The sequence below is a fragment of the Anoplopoma fimbria genome, chromosome 5 (assembly GCF_027596085.1).
Source record: "Anoplopoma fimbria isolate UVic2021 breed Golden Eagle Sablefish chromosome 5, Afim_UVic_2022, whole genome shotgun sequence".
Taxonomy (NCBI): Eukaryota; Metazoa; Chordata; class Actinopteri; order Perciformes; family Anoplopomatidae; genus Anoplopoma; species Anoplopoma fimbria.
Genome location: NC_072453.1, coordinates 6,670,535 through 6,683,705, shown reverse-complemented (window position 1 = coordinate 6,683,705; position 13,171 = coordinate 6,670,535). Strand labels below are relative to the sequence as shown.

The 13,171-nt window shown below is 42.1% G+C and overlaps 2 protein-coding genes across 2 annotated transcripts; both read right to left on the bottom strand.

Moving 5' to 3' along the window:
- LOC129091161 (toll-like receptor 13) lies at window positions 1–5,197 on the bottom strand. Its single transcript, XM_054598669.1, has 7 exons — window positions 5,137–5,197; window positions 3,706–4,581; window positions 3,057–3,619; window positions 2,824–2,971; window positions 2,350–2,720; window positions 1,100–1,193; window positions 1–1,020 (listed from the first exon to the last, which is right to left on the bottom strand). Exons 2-7 carry the CDS (start codon window positions 4,525–4,527, stop codon window positions 292–294), a joined length of 2,727 nt encoding a protein of 908 aa, XP_054454644.1. The 5' UTR covers window positions 4,528–4,581; window positions 5,137–5,197; the 3' UTR covers window positions 1–291.
- Window positions 5,198–6,660: 1,463 nt separating this feature from the next.
- On the bottom strand, window positions 6,661–9,054 carry prr35 (proline rich 35). The gene is made up of 4 exons (XM_054599477.1): window positions 8,626–9,054; window positions 7,649–8,571; window positions 6,985–7,480; window positions 6,661–6,951 (listed from the first exon to the last, which is right to left on the bottom strand). Exons 1-4 carry the CDS (start codon window positions 9,052–9,054, stop codon window positions 6,661–6,663), a joined length of 2,139 nt encoding a protein of 712 aa, XP_054455452.1.
- Window positions 9,055–13,171: the final 4,117 nt, after the last annotated feature.

The window sequence follows — 13,171 nt, the reverse complement described above, 5'->3', positions numbered from 1 at the left end:
ATACTATGACTTTTATTGATGTACTATACTATGATTTTTTTTACGACTTTTTCGTCAAATACTAAAATATTACTTTTTAATCACTTTTTTTCGACATACTATAGTATGACTTTTTTGTCAAATACTTAAATATGTCTTTTTAATAATATGCTATGACTTTTTCGTACATACTTTACTAAGACTTATTTATTGACATACTATACTATGAACTTTAATTATGACTTTGTATAATTATGATGTTGTAAGTCATAATTGTGACTTACTATCTCAAAATTTGATTTCGCCAATTAGCTATGCCAACTCATGTTCTCCACCTCTTCCTCCCTCCTCGTTGTCTTTCAAAGCATTGATCATTCTGACCCAGAAAGCTTCCTGTTCCTGTGGGTTCTCAGGCCACAGCAGGTAGGTCTTCTTGTGTACGATCTTGCGTAATCGTGTGTAGGGAGACAGACAGTGTTCAGGTAGCTCCTCCAGGAACACCAGCAGCAGGACATCACTGCCATCACATAAAAGCCTTAAACTGGCCAACTGAAACTCCATGGAGCACCACTCACTTTGCAGGAAGTGACGTGTCACCACACAGATGGTGTGGCGAGAGCTGTGAATGGCTGCCTCGATGTTCTCCAGAACAGCAGCGCCGGGCCTAAAGTCACGGTGGTGAAGGCACAGCCTGAGACTCGGTTCACCACCAGCAGGCCTCTCTAGATTGGGCACCAGCTGTCCCATCACCCAGTCCTCATCTTTAGAGCAGTAGGAGATGAATGCATCATACTGGAATTTGGCCCTTGCTGCCCCCCTACGTCCACGTAGTTTTGCCCTGAGGACGAGCAGCAGGTAGCGCAGAGTGGGGCCTTGTGTGTGCCAGGCCAGACACACACATACAAACAATATGTCCACCACAGAGCAGGTGATGAAGAGAGTGAAGGAAACCTGTTCATAGGAGCAAGCCTTATCGTCAAACTGCCACAGGTAGGGAGATCTCCTGTCGTTGTCACACCGCAGGCTGTACAGGTAGGACACCTAGAGGGAATTTGATGAAGTTACCTTTTATTGGTTTACAACATACATTAAAACTTAACACAGTGTCTCCAGCTATTACCTGTGTATAAGTGTTGTGGATGGCCCAGGTCTTCAACCAGGCATTTTCACAGGTACAGGCAAGTGGGTTTTCTGTAATGTCCAAAACACGCAATCTGGAAATACATAAATATACACCAATGTCACAGATTGTATTTAGTTTAAATTCTCACCAAATATGTATGTCAGTACTGGTATAGTTTGCACAGAGGAGGTGTCAAGATTCCAAAATTGTTTATTTTTTTGTGATGCAGATATTTCAGTAGTAGAATTTGAAAATCTGAATGAGGTAGAAATGTGATAGGGGGATTTTTTTACAGTTGGAAAGAGCCAGGCTAACGGTTTCTCTTGTTAAAGGACTACTGGCTGCAGCTTCATTGTTACCGTACAGACACGAGAGGGTGTCTTCTGATCCAACTCTTAAAAAGAAAGTAAAATAATGGTATTTCTCAAAATGTTAAACTGTACTGAGGCTTGAAGATAGATTGAAGATAGTGGTATCATATGAAACAAGACAATATAATAAGTTCATTAGCACCATGTCCTGCTAGCTTGTCAGGACGGGGGTTTAATAAGGCTCAAAAGTTAGGCTCAATTTTGGTGAGCAAAAACTGCCATGGCTATTTTCAAAGGTGTCCCTTGACCTCTCACCTCAAGATATGTGAATAAAAATGGGTTCTTTGGGGTCCCACAAGTCCCCAACTTTACAGACATGCTACTTAGTACTAATCCAATGCAGTTTGGGTTTATGAATACTGGGATCCCTAAACAGTCTTGGAATTGCATAAATTCTCATTTTAAAATCGACTCTTGTAGATCTAATGAGCCCAATTGTATCCATGTGTGATGATGTAAATCCCCATATAGGCCATTTCACATAGTAAGAACATTTCTTGAACAAACTAGTAACCTATGGCATTCAAAGGATGAATGGTGTATTGACCATCAGGGGGTTTCTGAGCAGTTCCAAGGACAGAATTGCTCATCCATCTAATTGGTGAAAAATGCAATTCTTTCAGAAATTGTAATGTCTTGGATACAAAATCAATTTCTCTTTTTATATTGCCATATAGTAGCCCAATCTGGCAACAGTGACTGCTGAGCCCGAATTGTGTCTAGTTTTCAGATAGTGTATACCACTCCTATGTGGCATATATTGTTTATCTGCTATCTCCCCCTAAAGATCCCCCACCCTAATAAAGTAAAAAATGGGACTATGTGGGTCTCTAAGGGTAAAGCGCTGTTTGCTGGACATTTCAATAGCTCTTTTACCTTGGGAGAGCATCCAGCATAGTTTTGTCTACAGTGTGCAGGTGGTTTGACTGGACTTTGAGGATCTCCAGTGTATTATCTGGTGGCAGAAGGTTGGCAGGCAGAGCATCAAGGTCTGCTCTGTAAAGAGTCAGCTTCTTCAGATTTTTCAGAGGAGACAACACCGCGCTCAGGTTGGTCGTTTTCATAACAACTCCAGCTATGTACAGGTATTTCAAATTGACCAGAGGAACAAAGGCATTGGGATGGAAGTCGACCAGGATGCTGTGCCCCATGGCAATGGAGGTAAGTCTACGTTGACCTTGGAAGAAATGCGGTCCAATGACACCAATGCCTTGACCTCCGGGCCCCTGGTAGTTCATCTCCAGATACTCCAAAGTTGACATAGAAGATAGACAAATAAAAAATTAACTGATATATACATAACTTGCATAACTATTTGTATTAATTGACTTTAAAAGAAACAAGTCATACCTCCAGAGAAGTAAGGTTTATGAAAGGAGCTTCATAGGATTTAAAATGAAGGCGGTTGTTGTACAGCACAAATTGCCTCAAATTGATCAGGCCAGACAGAATATATGGTGTCAGCCTCTTGATCCGATTCCCACTTAAGTCCAGGTATCTAATGGACAGATGAATGTGTTAAATATTTGGACACCGAGAAAAATTGAGGAAAGATGAATGCACAAGCAGAGAATACTCCATACATAAGTCTCGTAAGGTCTTGGAAGGTGCCGGCTTCGATAAAATCAATAATGTTCAAGCTGAGGTTGAGCTTCGTTAGCCTCCATAGCTTACTGAAGGGCTTCTTGGTGATGTATTTCAGCAGGTTGAACTGCAGGTAGAGTTGCTCAAGTCGAGTTAGGGCGCTGAACACATTTGGTGTCAACTCAGTGATTTCATTTTTCACGAGAGACAGGCGAGTCAGTTTCTTCAGAGGGACGAACCAGTTGGGGTCAATGTCACGAATTTTGCACTTGTCGAAGCTTAAAAAGGTGAGGTTGGTGAGGCCTTTGAATGTGTCCCTCTGAATGTCAATCTTATTTTGATTCAGCTGCAACATTTTCAGTCCTCGGTAACCGTCGAATGTAGTATGAGATATCTGCTTCAACCCACAGTTGATGAGATAAAGTCTGCTCGTATTACCCCTACCCAGCGACAACTGTGCAACATTTCGAAGCTTTGCATCCATTATAACAACCACAGGTGGGCTGTCACAGTCCAGCAGGCTGTAGTTAGCCTCAGGTAACCTGGATCCTTTCAAGTCAACCTGTATCAAATCAAATGTACAGTATAGTTATTTAAAACTCGTTAAAAAATAAACACAGATTTTGCATAAGCAACAAGGACAGATACCTCGACTTTCTTAAGCTGGTTCATTCCTTTTAACAATCCACAGATCGTCAGTGGAGATTTCTCCACAAACAGAGAAAACGCCACCGAAGAGAGATTCTTCTTTGTCTCCGCTAAGAGTCCCGCCAGCACTTCTGCATTAACTCCCTGTAAAAGCAGACTCTTCAGCCTAGGGTTGGAGGCAAAAACATCAGCCTGCAGCTCCAGTTTTGAGTTGTTGGACAGCCTGATGTACTCAAGGGCAGGGAAACAGCTTACATTAACCCTCTGGATGTTGTTTGCGAAAAGGTCGAGCTGCAAAAGAGTGGAGGATCCACCAGAGTCCCCACAGCTGAAAGTCTTGAGCATGTTAAGGGACAGATCGACTTCTTGAATGGCTGGGAGGAACTTAAAGATATCCGGAGAGATTGTTGCAAGTACGTTGTGGATCAGAAGCAGGGTTTGTAGACTGGTGAGTCCATCAAAGGCATTGGAGTGGATGTGTGATATGTTGTTGCAGGTGAGGTTGAGCCATTTCAGGACACCCAGGCCTTTGAATTCTCCTCCTTTGAGAGAGACCAGCTGGTTCTGGCTCAGGTCCAGGCGTTCGAGCTCAAGCATCTGACTGAATGATCCAGGTGGGATGACCCTGATCATGTTCTTGGACAGGATGATGGTAGTTATGTTATCTGGCAACATGCTAACAACTTCAGAAAGGTTAACGATGTTCCGGTTGAAGCACCATATAACGTCTGTCATGGGGAAGTTCAGAGAGCAGCCTTTAAAGCCAAAACCACAGCAGGCCGAGGTGTTGAGCAGAAGCAGGAAGAGGACAGATCGCACCATCTTTACTTGACAGCTGCTTGGGCACAGACTGCACAGATGTCAGTATAAAGAAATCTAAAAATATGTTAAGATAGAAAAGGAAATGCATCATGGATAAGTTAAAACATAATCTCACACAGTAGCTGCACTGACATTTCCTTGAAGATACAAAGCAATAGCTGATTATTCTGGATTATTTGCGGATAACAAGTTGCGCTCTGTTAAATGCTTCGTCCTGTTCACCACCTCATCGCTGAAAACCGGTGCCTATGGCCAAAAACACCGCTACGAGAGCGAAACAAAATAGAGTTGTAAAAAAAAAAGGAGGAAGCTTGCTACAAAGTTCTATACAGCTGAGGGGAGCACCAGATAATGGTGATAATTGTAAAACTATAAAACATCAGGCACTTTAACGAATACAGCATGTAGATAGTAAATGTGAACATGAGTGGAAGTACGCAATTAAAGTTATTATTTTTTTAATAAAAAACATTTCCTTAATTGCAATATATATATATATATATATATATATATATATATATATATATATAAATTAACTTCAATTTAGTCTCAATTGAGTATTCTGACTGCATGCTCCTACCCTAACATTAATGAAATATTAGAACTTACCATTTAATGCTCCTCTTATGCTGCTTTTAACTCTGCAAACACACTTCCTTTTTTAACTGGCAGCTTCTTTGCAGTAAGTAAATCAAAAGCTCTTTGAGGAAGGACTTTGTCATCAGCTCTGATGACTGAGACAATGTGGCTTTAAATCATTTCCCCACATGAGGGAGCTATCTACTTGGATTTTAGTGAAGCTGCAACTGAAAGAGTGCAATACTTTTCATATCGCAAATATCTAAATTGGCATGCGGCAGAAACCCTTAAACGAGTCAGACATAATGCCAACATATACATTTATTTAGGGAGACTCCCGTTAAAGAGTCCCCCAGGTGATACTCAACTGTATGGAATAATTACAACTCTACTTTTGTGAGAAACTTTTTTTTTCCTTTTGTTCAAACAAATATATATCTTTCCATGTGAAGCTTTTAACATGTCTTAATATTGTATACAAATCTTACATTATACTTTAAATCCAAATTATTTGCATGTATTTGCTTGTATAACAGAATTGTTTTTTTATAAACCATATCCAGTGAGCATCCACTGTGGGCTCTTCTGGTCAAGGCAGCTGACCTTTGCCACTGTGTCTTGAGTGTGACGGTGGTAAAGGGGCCAGGAGACGTGGGGCTCCCCAGTGCTCGGTGCCCATCCTGGGGGCGACAGGTAGTCCTCCATTTAGTCCAACTGGAGCTCAGCCCTGGGGCTCTGACCTTTGCAGGAGGGCTACTTGATCCACGAGTAGAAGCACAGGTGACCCCGCTGATGGCAATTTAGCTTCAGGAGCTGCTTCACCTTTAGCACATCCGTCGACTGTGTCAGGACAGATAGAGGAGAGTCAGGTGGTGCTGCCACTATGAGTCGTTTTGTCTCTTATTTAGACTTAAAATTATAGTGATGATGGCATTTCACCTCATGGCCTTTTCTAATGGGACTGAACAGCAAACCAATGAATTTATGTTCAAATAATATAAAAGATGGTTTGTTCCCATTTTCCCTTTTATTGGTCCAAAAAAGTCTTTCTTGTTTTTTACCGAGTTTATTCAGAGAAATACAGTGTGTATAATACAATTTATTCATCAAGTGAAATGATCCAGTCCAACATGACATCACCCATATAAAAACATTTACCCTCCAAATCATTTTACTTACATTTATTATAATAACAATATTTACAAATCCATTTAAATGTTTGTCTCTCAACATGATTTTAATGGACTTAATTGTTAAAATTATCCTCATGGAAGTTACTGTCAAGTGCTGATGTTACATTTTAAAATATTTTTTTAGGAGAATTGTTGTAACAATCAATGTCCATAGTGCATTTGTAAGACATTTTTTCTCATTCATTCCCTGTTTGTCTCATAAGGTGCAAAATGTTTGAGGTTGTTGCGAAGTTAAACCGAGGGTCAGATTGACAGTCCTCCTCCAGCCAGTGCAAATCAAAGGCATGCCAGTAATAATAAAGACAATTGCGTTCGAACAACTGTATGGAGTCAGTTATATTACAGTCAGATGAGTAGAAGTTTAATTGTCAGTAGCTGTCAAAGGGCTCGGAGGACACTGGGCCTCTAGTTGCTGCATGGACGGAGGTCTCTTTGGGGTTTTGGCAGAGGAAGGGATGTCGGTGAAAACCACTGATCTACCATCTGGGCAAAGCAGGACGCTGGAGTCTGCCTCACATTTGGTGGTTCTGCTCGGCCATAAGGCCTCAGCAGAACTGGGCCTCATGCCGAGACCGCCGGTAGATAGAACCTCTGCGTTCATCACCGATGCCTGACTCATCTTGATCAGCATGTCCAACGACTGCTTTCGACTCTCCAACGAAGCCTTCATTGCATTCCTCTCGACCTCATTCTCTTCTTCCTCCTTTTTCTCCTCCAGCTCCTCGTCCTCCTCCTCTGTCTCTGTCGTGTTGTCTTTGAGACTGCCGTCCTCTCTCAAACCACGGTCACTAAGCAAATCTGTTGTGTCCCTTTTAACTGACAGGTCGAGAGGGCCGTCGCTCTGGCGGGCTGTCTGCTCCAGCGCCTGGTGGATGTGCGAGAGTTCGCTGCGGATTTTGCTCAGGTGTTCCCAGAGGTGGCGCTGAGCGGGAAGGTCTTCCTTCTCCAGGTGGGAGATTTTGCGCTCAGCCTCCTGGTACTCCTGCAAGGCCTTGGAGAGGTCACCGAGGAGAGCAGCCACTGACTCTGAAGTTCCCTCCCCCGTTGTCCGGGCAGCGGTCGGGTCATGGCTGTTGGGTCCCCCACAGGTAGAAAGAGAGGATGTTTCACTGTTGGGACTGGCGAGAGGGTCGTTGTACCACAGTTCAGTGGGCCGGGTTTGAAGCTGAGCATCCTGTAAGCTGAGAAAGGGAAAAATGTATGGCTCATTAGTATAACAAAATGAAATACCTCTACAATTGTTCCCTGTACATAATTAGCCTATATAACGGGGAAAAAATACTCTTACTGCTTGTTTTCTACTCACAATCGTTTTTAACAAAACAAGAATACTTTAAGGAAATCTTCACCTTCCATGGAAGAGAACTCTGTCTGCTGCCATATTAAGAGTTGATGCAGTCTGGATATTCTTCAAAAGGTCCAAACTGAAACCTCCCATGGTCGGCTTCTTCTCAACGGGTACCTCCTGGTTCCCCAGAGGAGCACCTGTCCTCTTAAGGCCCCAGCTTGCTTTGCCTTCCTTGGCTATAGCCTGCATTTTATCCCCCAGCCTGTAGCCCTGTTCGGGGGCGTCTCTCTGAGGTGACACCCAGCCAGCAGGGGAGACTGCAGCGGTCCCTGGCCGCAAAGCAGGCACTTTCCACAGATTGACTTTAGGCTGGAAGCCGGACAGAGTATTCACCTCTAGGCTGTTTGGGGACGTCTTGAGCGCTTTGCTGGCATCGGTTTGACTGGAGGCCGGTCCAAACGTATGCTCACACAGAAAGGGGTAGTAGAGGCGAGGTGGGATAAGAGCTCTGTCTGTGTGGGTGCTGGAGGCTGGGTGCATCAGCTGAGCGGCCGACGCCAGGAAGGGAAGCTGGGCGAGCTGCGCGTGGGTCTGGGCGGTGACACCCGCGGCAGCAGTGGGAATAGCTGAGTTCATGTAGGAGAAGAGGCTGGGGCTGATGGGGTAGCCCACCCCGAGCAGTGACAAGTTGAGTCCAGTGGGATCCTGGTAATCCAGCAGGTTTGGCGGAGGAGGGTAACAGGGGATTGAACTACTCACTCTGGGCTGAGCACCTTCAGCTTTTGCCTTAGAGTGGCTGGAAGCCAACAGCCGCCACTGCTCCGACAGCAGACTAGGAGCTGTCAGATATGTCTTTGATAGCTTATACTGTTTCAGTTGGGCCTCTACTTCTACTGAGCGTGCTCGTAAAAGCTGATCTTCCAGGGAGAGCATGTCAGCCATCAGAAGCTCGGACTCTGGCTGTTTGATTTTCCTGGTAGCGCACTCTACAGCGTCTCTGTTGCGGTCACTGGAGCTCTCTTTTGTTAGCCCAGTGACCTCTGGTCGCTCTCCTTGCCCTCCCTCTTCTTCATCTTCTGGTCCCTGGCTGTTCCTGTCTTCCCCTTCCTCCTCAATGGCCCTTCGTTGCCTTTGTCCCTCCTCAGTCCGTGTCACCTGCTCTAATCCGTCTTTCCCGGTAGCTTGATGGCCATGTGCCTGCTGAAAGGGTCGTAGCTGTTCTGGGTGCAGGATGTTGCCCTTTTTATACGGCCAGTCTGACTCAATTAACAAAGAAAGGGAGTTCTTGCACAGGCTGTACTTCATATGGTTGTACAGGTGGGACTTCTCCATGCAGGTAAAGGGGCACTGGAAGCATTTGTAGTTGTAGGGTTTTCCCCATGGCCGGGGAATATAGTGAGGCTTCTTAGGCTTGCGCTCCTTGTGTTTGCTGGCAGACGTCACTTTGCAAGTATCGTCCTTAGACATGATTGAGTCTTGATATTTATAAAGATTATGTGATTGTATTTAAATGATGATAATTCAAGTTATATTTTTTGATTTTATATCTTTTGTGCCAGGGTTCATTTCATTGTTTTTTCCTCAGTTTGGTTATGTAGATGAAAGAGAGCATTTCTTGTACCTGTGAACACACAAGAATATTCTGTATGAATAAAAAGGTGAAACTTTTTGAAAACAGCAAAAAACAAATCAACAGATCAGAAACAACCGATTTTTTATTTCATCTATATTTTTTTATTTCACTTTGCCTATTTGTTCTGGAAATAAAACAAGAGACAGCTTGCAGAAATGTGGCTCTGTAAGAAATCTAAATATTCTAGATAAAGTCATGTGTGAACTGAAGGGTCATATATATCATTATGCACATTATGCACATATGTGTGTTAGGAGAGCACATTTGTTGTCTGCCTAAGCTGAGGGTTGCCACTAACCTAACTGCAGGGAGTCCCACTCTGCTCTGTTCTGACTGTACCTGCCACTACTCATTAGTTCCAGTGCAGCACCGGGCGCTAGCAGGGTCCAGGGCTGGGGGGCTAACTGGCCGTCACAGGGGACTAAGCACCTGTGCAGGGGGCCATCGCAACACTAACAGGCCTGCCTGAGCTTAGGGCGAGACCCTCGGAGACCGGCTACAGGCACAGTGCGGCCAGGCTGAGGGTTGCAGGTATGGAAGGGAGAGGAGTTGGAGGTTTGAGGCCTGGTTCCTAATGAGAGCCTGGCGTCATGCCTAAAGGGCGTCATTAGTGCCAGGAATGGGATCTGGGTCAGGACAAGCGCATAAGTTCAACTGCTCTCCTGAACTCTGTCTCGTTGACTAACTCTGTATTATTCTAAGTTTTGTCACACTGACTAATCAATATTCAAAGATACCATGTATTATTGGAGGCTACATTTTAATTCAAAGATATGTTTTTTCCCTTTATCTAATTTTAAAAAGCTTTAATTATTATAATTGAGGATTATTTTGTAACTTGATGTCACTCATAAGAGAAGGTTAAAAAAAAAGGTTAAAATTAAGGAAATTTTCATTTATTATCACTTTAAACATGATTTAAGTTTGTCTTTCTTCCATCAATGAACATTTAGCAAACAGCTTGTATAGCTTCTATTCAGAGATTTTAAAAGAGCGACTATTTACACCTTTCAATTTATTCTAAAATTGTTAGCCGTCAAAATGTTTCTCTCATTCTCTCTCAAGTTTTTTTTTCTATCCTTCTTCATCATCCATTAGCATTAGCTTAATTAATATCCTTCTCTTTTCTAACCCCCTAAAAAAAGAAAAAAAATCTATTTCATACAATAAATGTTTTTTTTCATCTGTTAAATTACAGAAACTTTGTGATCTTTTTATACTTTAAGGCAGGCCGGTGGGTGAACCCTGCGGTGAAAGAAGATGTGAGGAGGAGTGTGCTCCTAAACTTAAAACACTTTTAACACGCTTTGGGGCTTTTATTTTGTCTTTTTTCCCCAGGTCATTCAAAGATGAAAGTCTGTGTGCTGCTCCGTCCAAGCTGAAGTAAAGAAAAACTTCACCAAATATTTTTTTTTCTGTCTTGCGAAGACGGCTCATGACAAGTTTTGATATAAAGGCCAGTGAAGCAAACACAGGTGATGGATGGCCGGTGATACTGAGAGACAGCAGACAACCTCATCTATAAAAGCCACAGCACGAAGGGTGATGATGAAAGACGCAGTGAGTCTAACACAGCATGGCAGGCTGTTGCCAACTGCTCTCCCAATTGGACCCTAAGAATTGGCCCGTTTTGTGGCTGACCATTTGATTGGCTCACTTGTCCGCCCCAGGGCTCTGACCTGAGCTTTGAGCTCATAATGGAACCTAACAGCTGCTGCTACGATCCAATCAATAAAAATCATTTTTACAGTAGTTTTTTTTTCCTCTTCTGGTCACTGCTACCCGCTCGCCTCTCCACTGACTGTGCACTTTGCCCCCCCGCTGCCCCGTATCCGAACCCTGCGGTCTTGTTTTAAGCTTTTAGGGCTGATGATCAAACAAGCCTAACCGCTTGAACATCTATTGTTCCAATTAAGGAGGTTCACCACACTAAAAGCTTTGACAAGTAACATGCAGCAGCAACCACACCACTGGCAGACTACGGGACGGGCTGTTTGTACAGTAAGTAAATGCACACTTTGTAACTGACTGTAACTGAAATGGTTTTTAAGCATTTATAAATTCATACTTTACCTATGGTTGTCAGAATGAAGAGTTGGTTGTCTGGAAAATAAGAAAGAGCTTATAAATGTATTGTCATTATTCATCTTTATCTCTGTTTCATTTTCAATATAATAACAAATGTCCTTTATAACTCAATTTGCAGCAAACAATAAAAAAAACACATTGTTCTAAAAACTAAATAAATGTATTGTATGCATGAATAGACACATTATTTACTGCCGTTAAAATTTGACAGACAAACATCCGATGATACAGCAGCTGATAAGATTTTAGGGTTAAGGTTAAGGAGTACTTGGTTACAGGAATTGCATTAGAATCACATTAATAATGTTAAATTGCATGTGTAAAATCAGTGGCAATGCACTGCATAATTTTAGCTTCAAAAGTCTGTATATGGAAATAAAAAAACTGTTTTTTATAAAATGTTGTGACCACATTCAGCTTTAGAAATGAACAATCAAATTGCATTTAAATTACAACTTAAAACTCATTCTTTAATGTTTCGATATGTTACATAAAAGACATACAACAAAAGCATTTTCTTAATGTGTGCAAAAGCACAATGTACATAAGGAATCCTTAAGTTTAAAAAATAATAATTTAATATTAGCAAACTAACCTGCTTGCATGCATAAAAGTAACTTGAAAGTAGAGAAGAAATGTATTCATCCCTACCTCGAGAGCGTCCCGGTGTGGCTGGCTGTCACTCCTCTGCAGCGGCACTGAGAGGGCAGCGCGTCCCACTCAAATAGGAGCGCAGGAGCAAGTGTGGATATATATATTGACTGGGAGCATTGCCCGCAGGCACTACAATACAGCAGCTCCCCCCTCCCCTCCCCTCACTCCCATCCCTCTCTCCCCCCTGAATTGTCAAATGTGGTCTCTACCTTGCAGCCGGGATGCAATATAACAACTTACACAATATTGGCAAAGGTCAGGTCGGTGATTGTTTCTTGTTTTAAAGAAGGGTAGACATTTGTCTGGGTTAAGTCCTCCATTATGAGGTCATTTTAAGGTAGTTCATTGTATGTTTTGTTGTGAATACTGAAACAAGTAAGAGTGTATTTAGTTACATGCTGTGTTTTCCCTAATTATTAGCAGCATCAAGGTGAAGAACGGAGATAACTAATTGTTGAAGTCTAGCGTTAATTTTAACTTTAAGGAACATAAGCAAAATGTACAAAATAATGTCCATTAAAAATGATACAGGAAACAGCAGAGATAAGAGGTGATAAATGTAAATGTCAACACCTGAAAATCGTGTATTAAAATCTGTTGTTTTTTTAATCTTGAAAAACAATTTTCTATTAATAATTCCTTGTTTTTAAATAAACTTGCACTCGTCAAAGGAAATATTCCATTATGGAAATTACATCCAAATCAGAATATGCTCATAACAGGATGATTTCTAGCAAAGATAAATAGAATGAAAACTCATAATTGTCCCCTTTTGAATTAGATCTCCAAATATTACAAGAAGAAAAAAAGAAATACTCAGTATATGTTATCTTTTAAAATCAGAGAGCATCTCTGGCTTCTGCTGCACTGACATACACGGTTAAGCATTTACAGACTATTCTCCCCTAATTACACCATCCCTTTTTACTCACGACATCTGTCTTTGTAATTTGCAATGCATTAAAATAATGGCACACTAGATAGAACTGTGAATTTATCTGATCACATGTCTGCATCTGTGTTTTTGGCTTTCTGTGTGTTTTAATGATAAAGGTGTGTGTATCTGATGATGTGCCTGTGTCTGCATTTCTCTATATGACTGTCTTACACAGTAAGTAATATAAACAGTTTTTTTTTTCTACTTCACTCCCCCTGCATTACCAACAACATGCACAAAGCCGGGTGTTGAAGGGTGTAGGGAATTCGAAG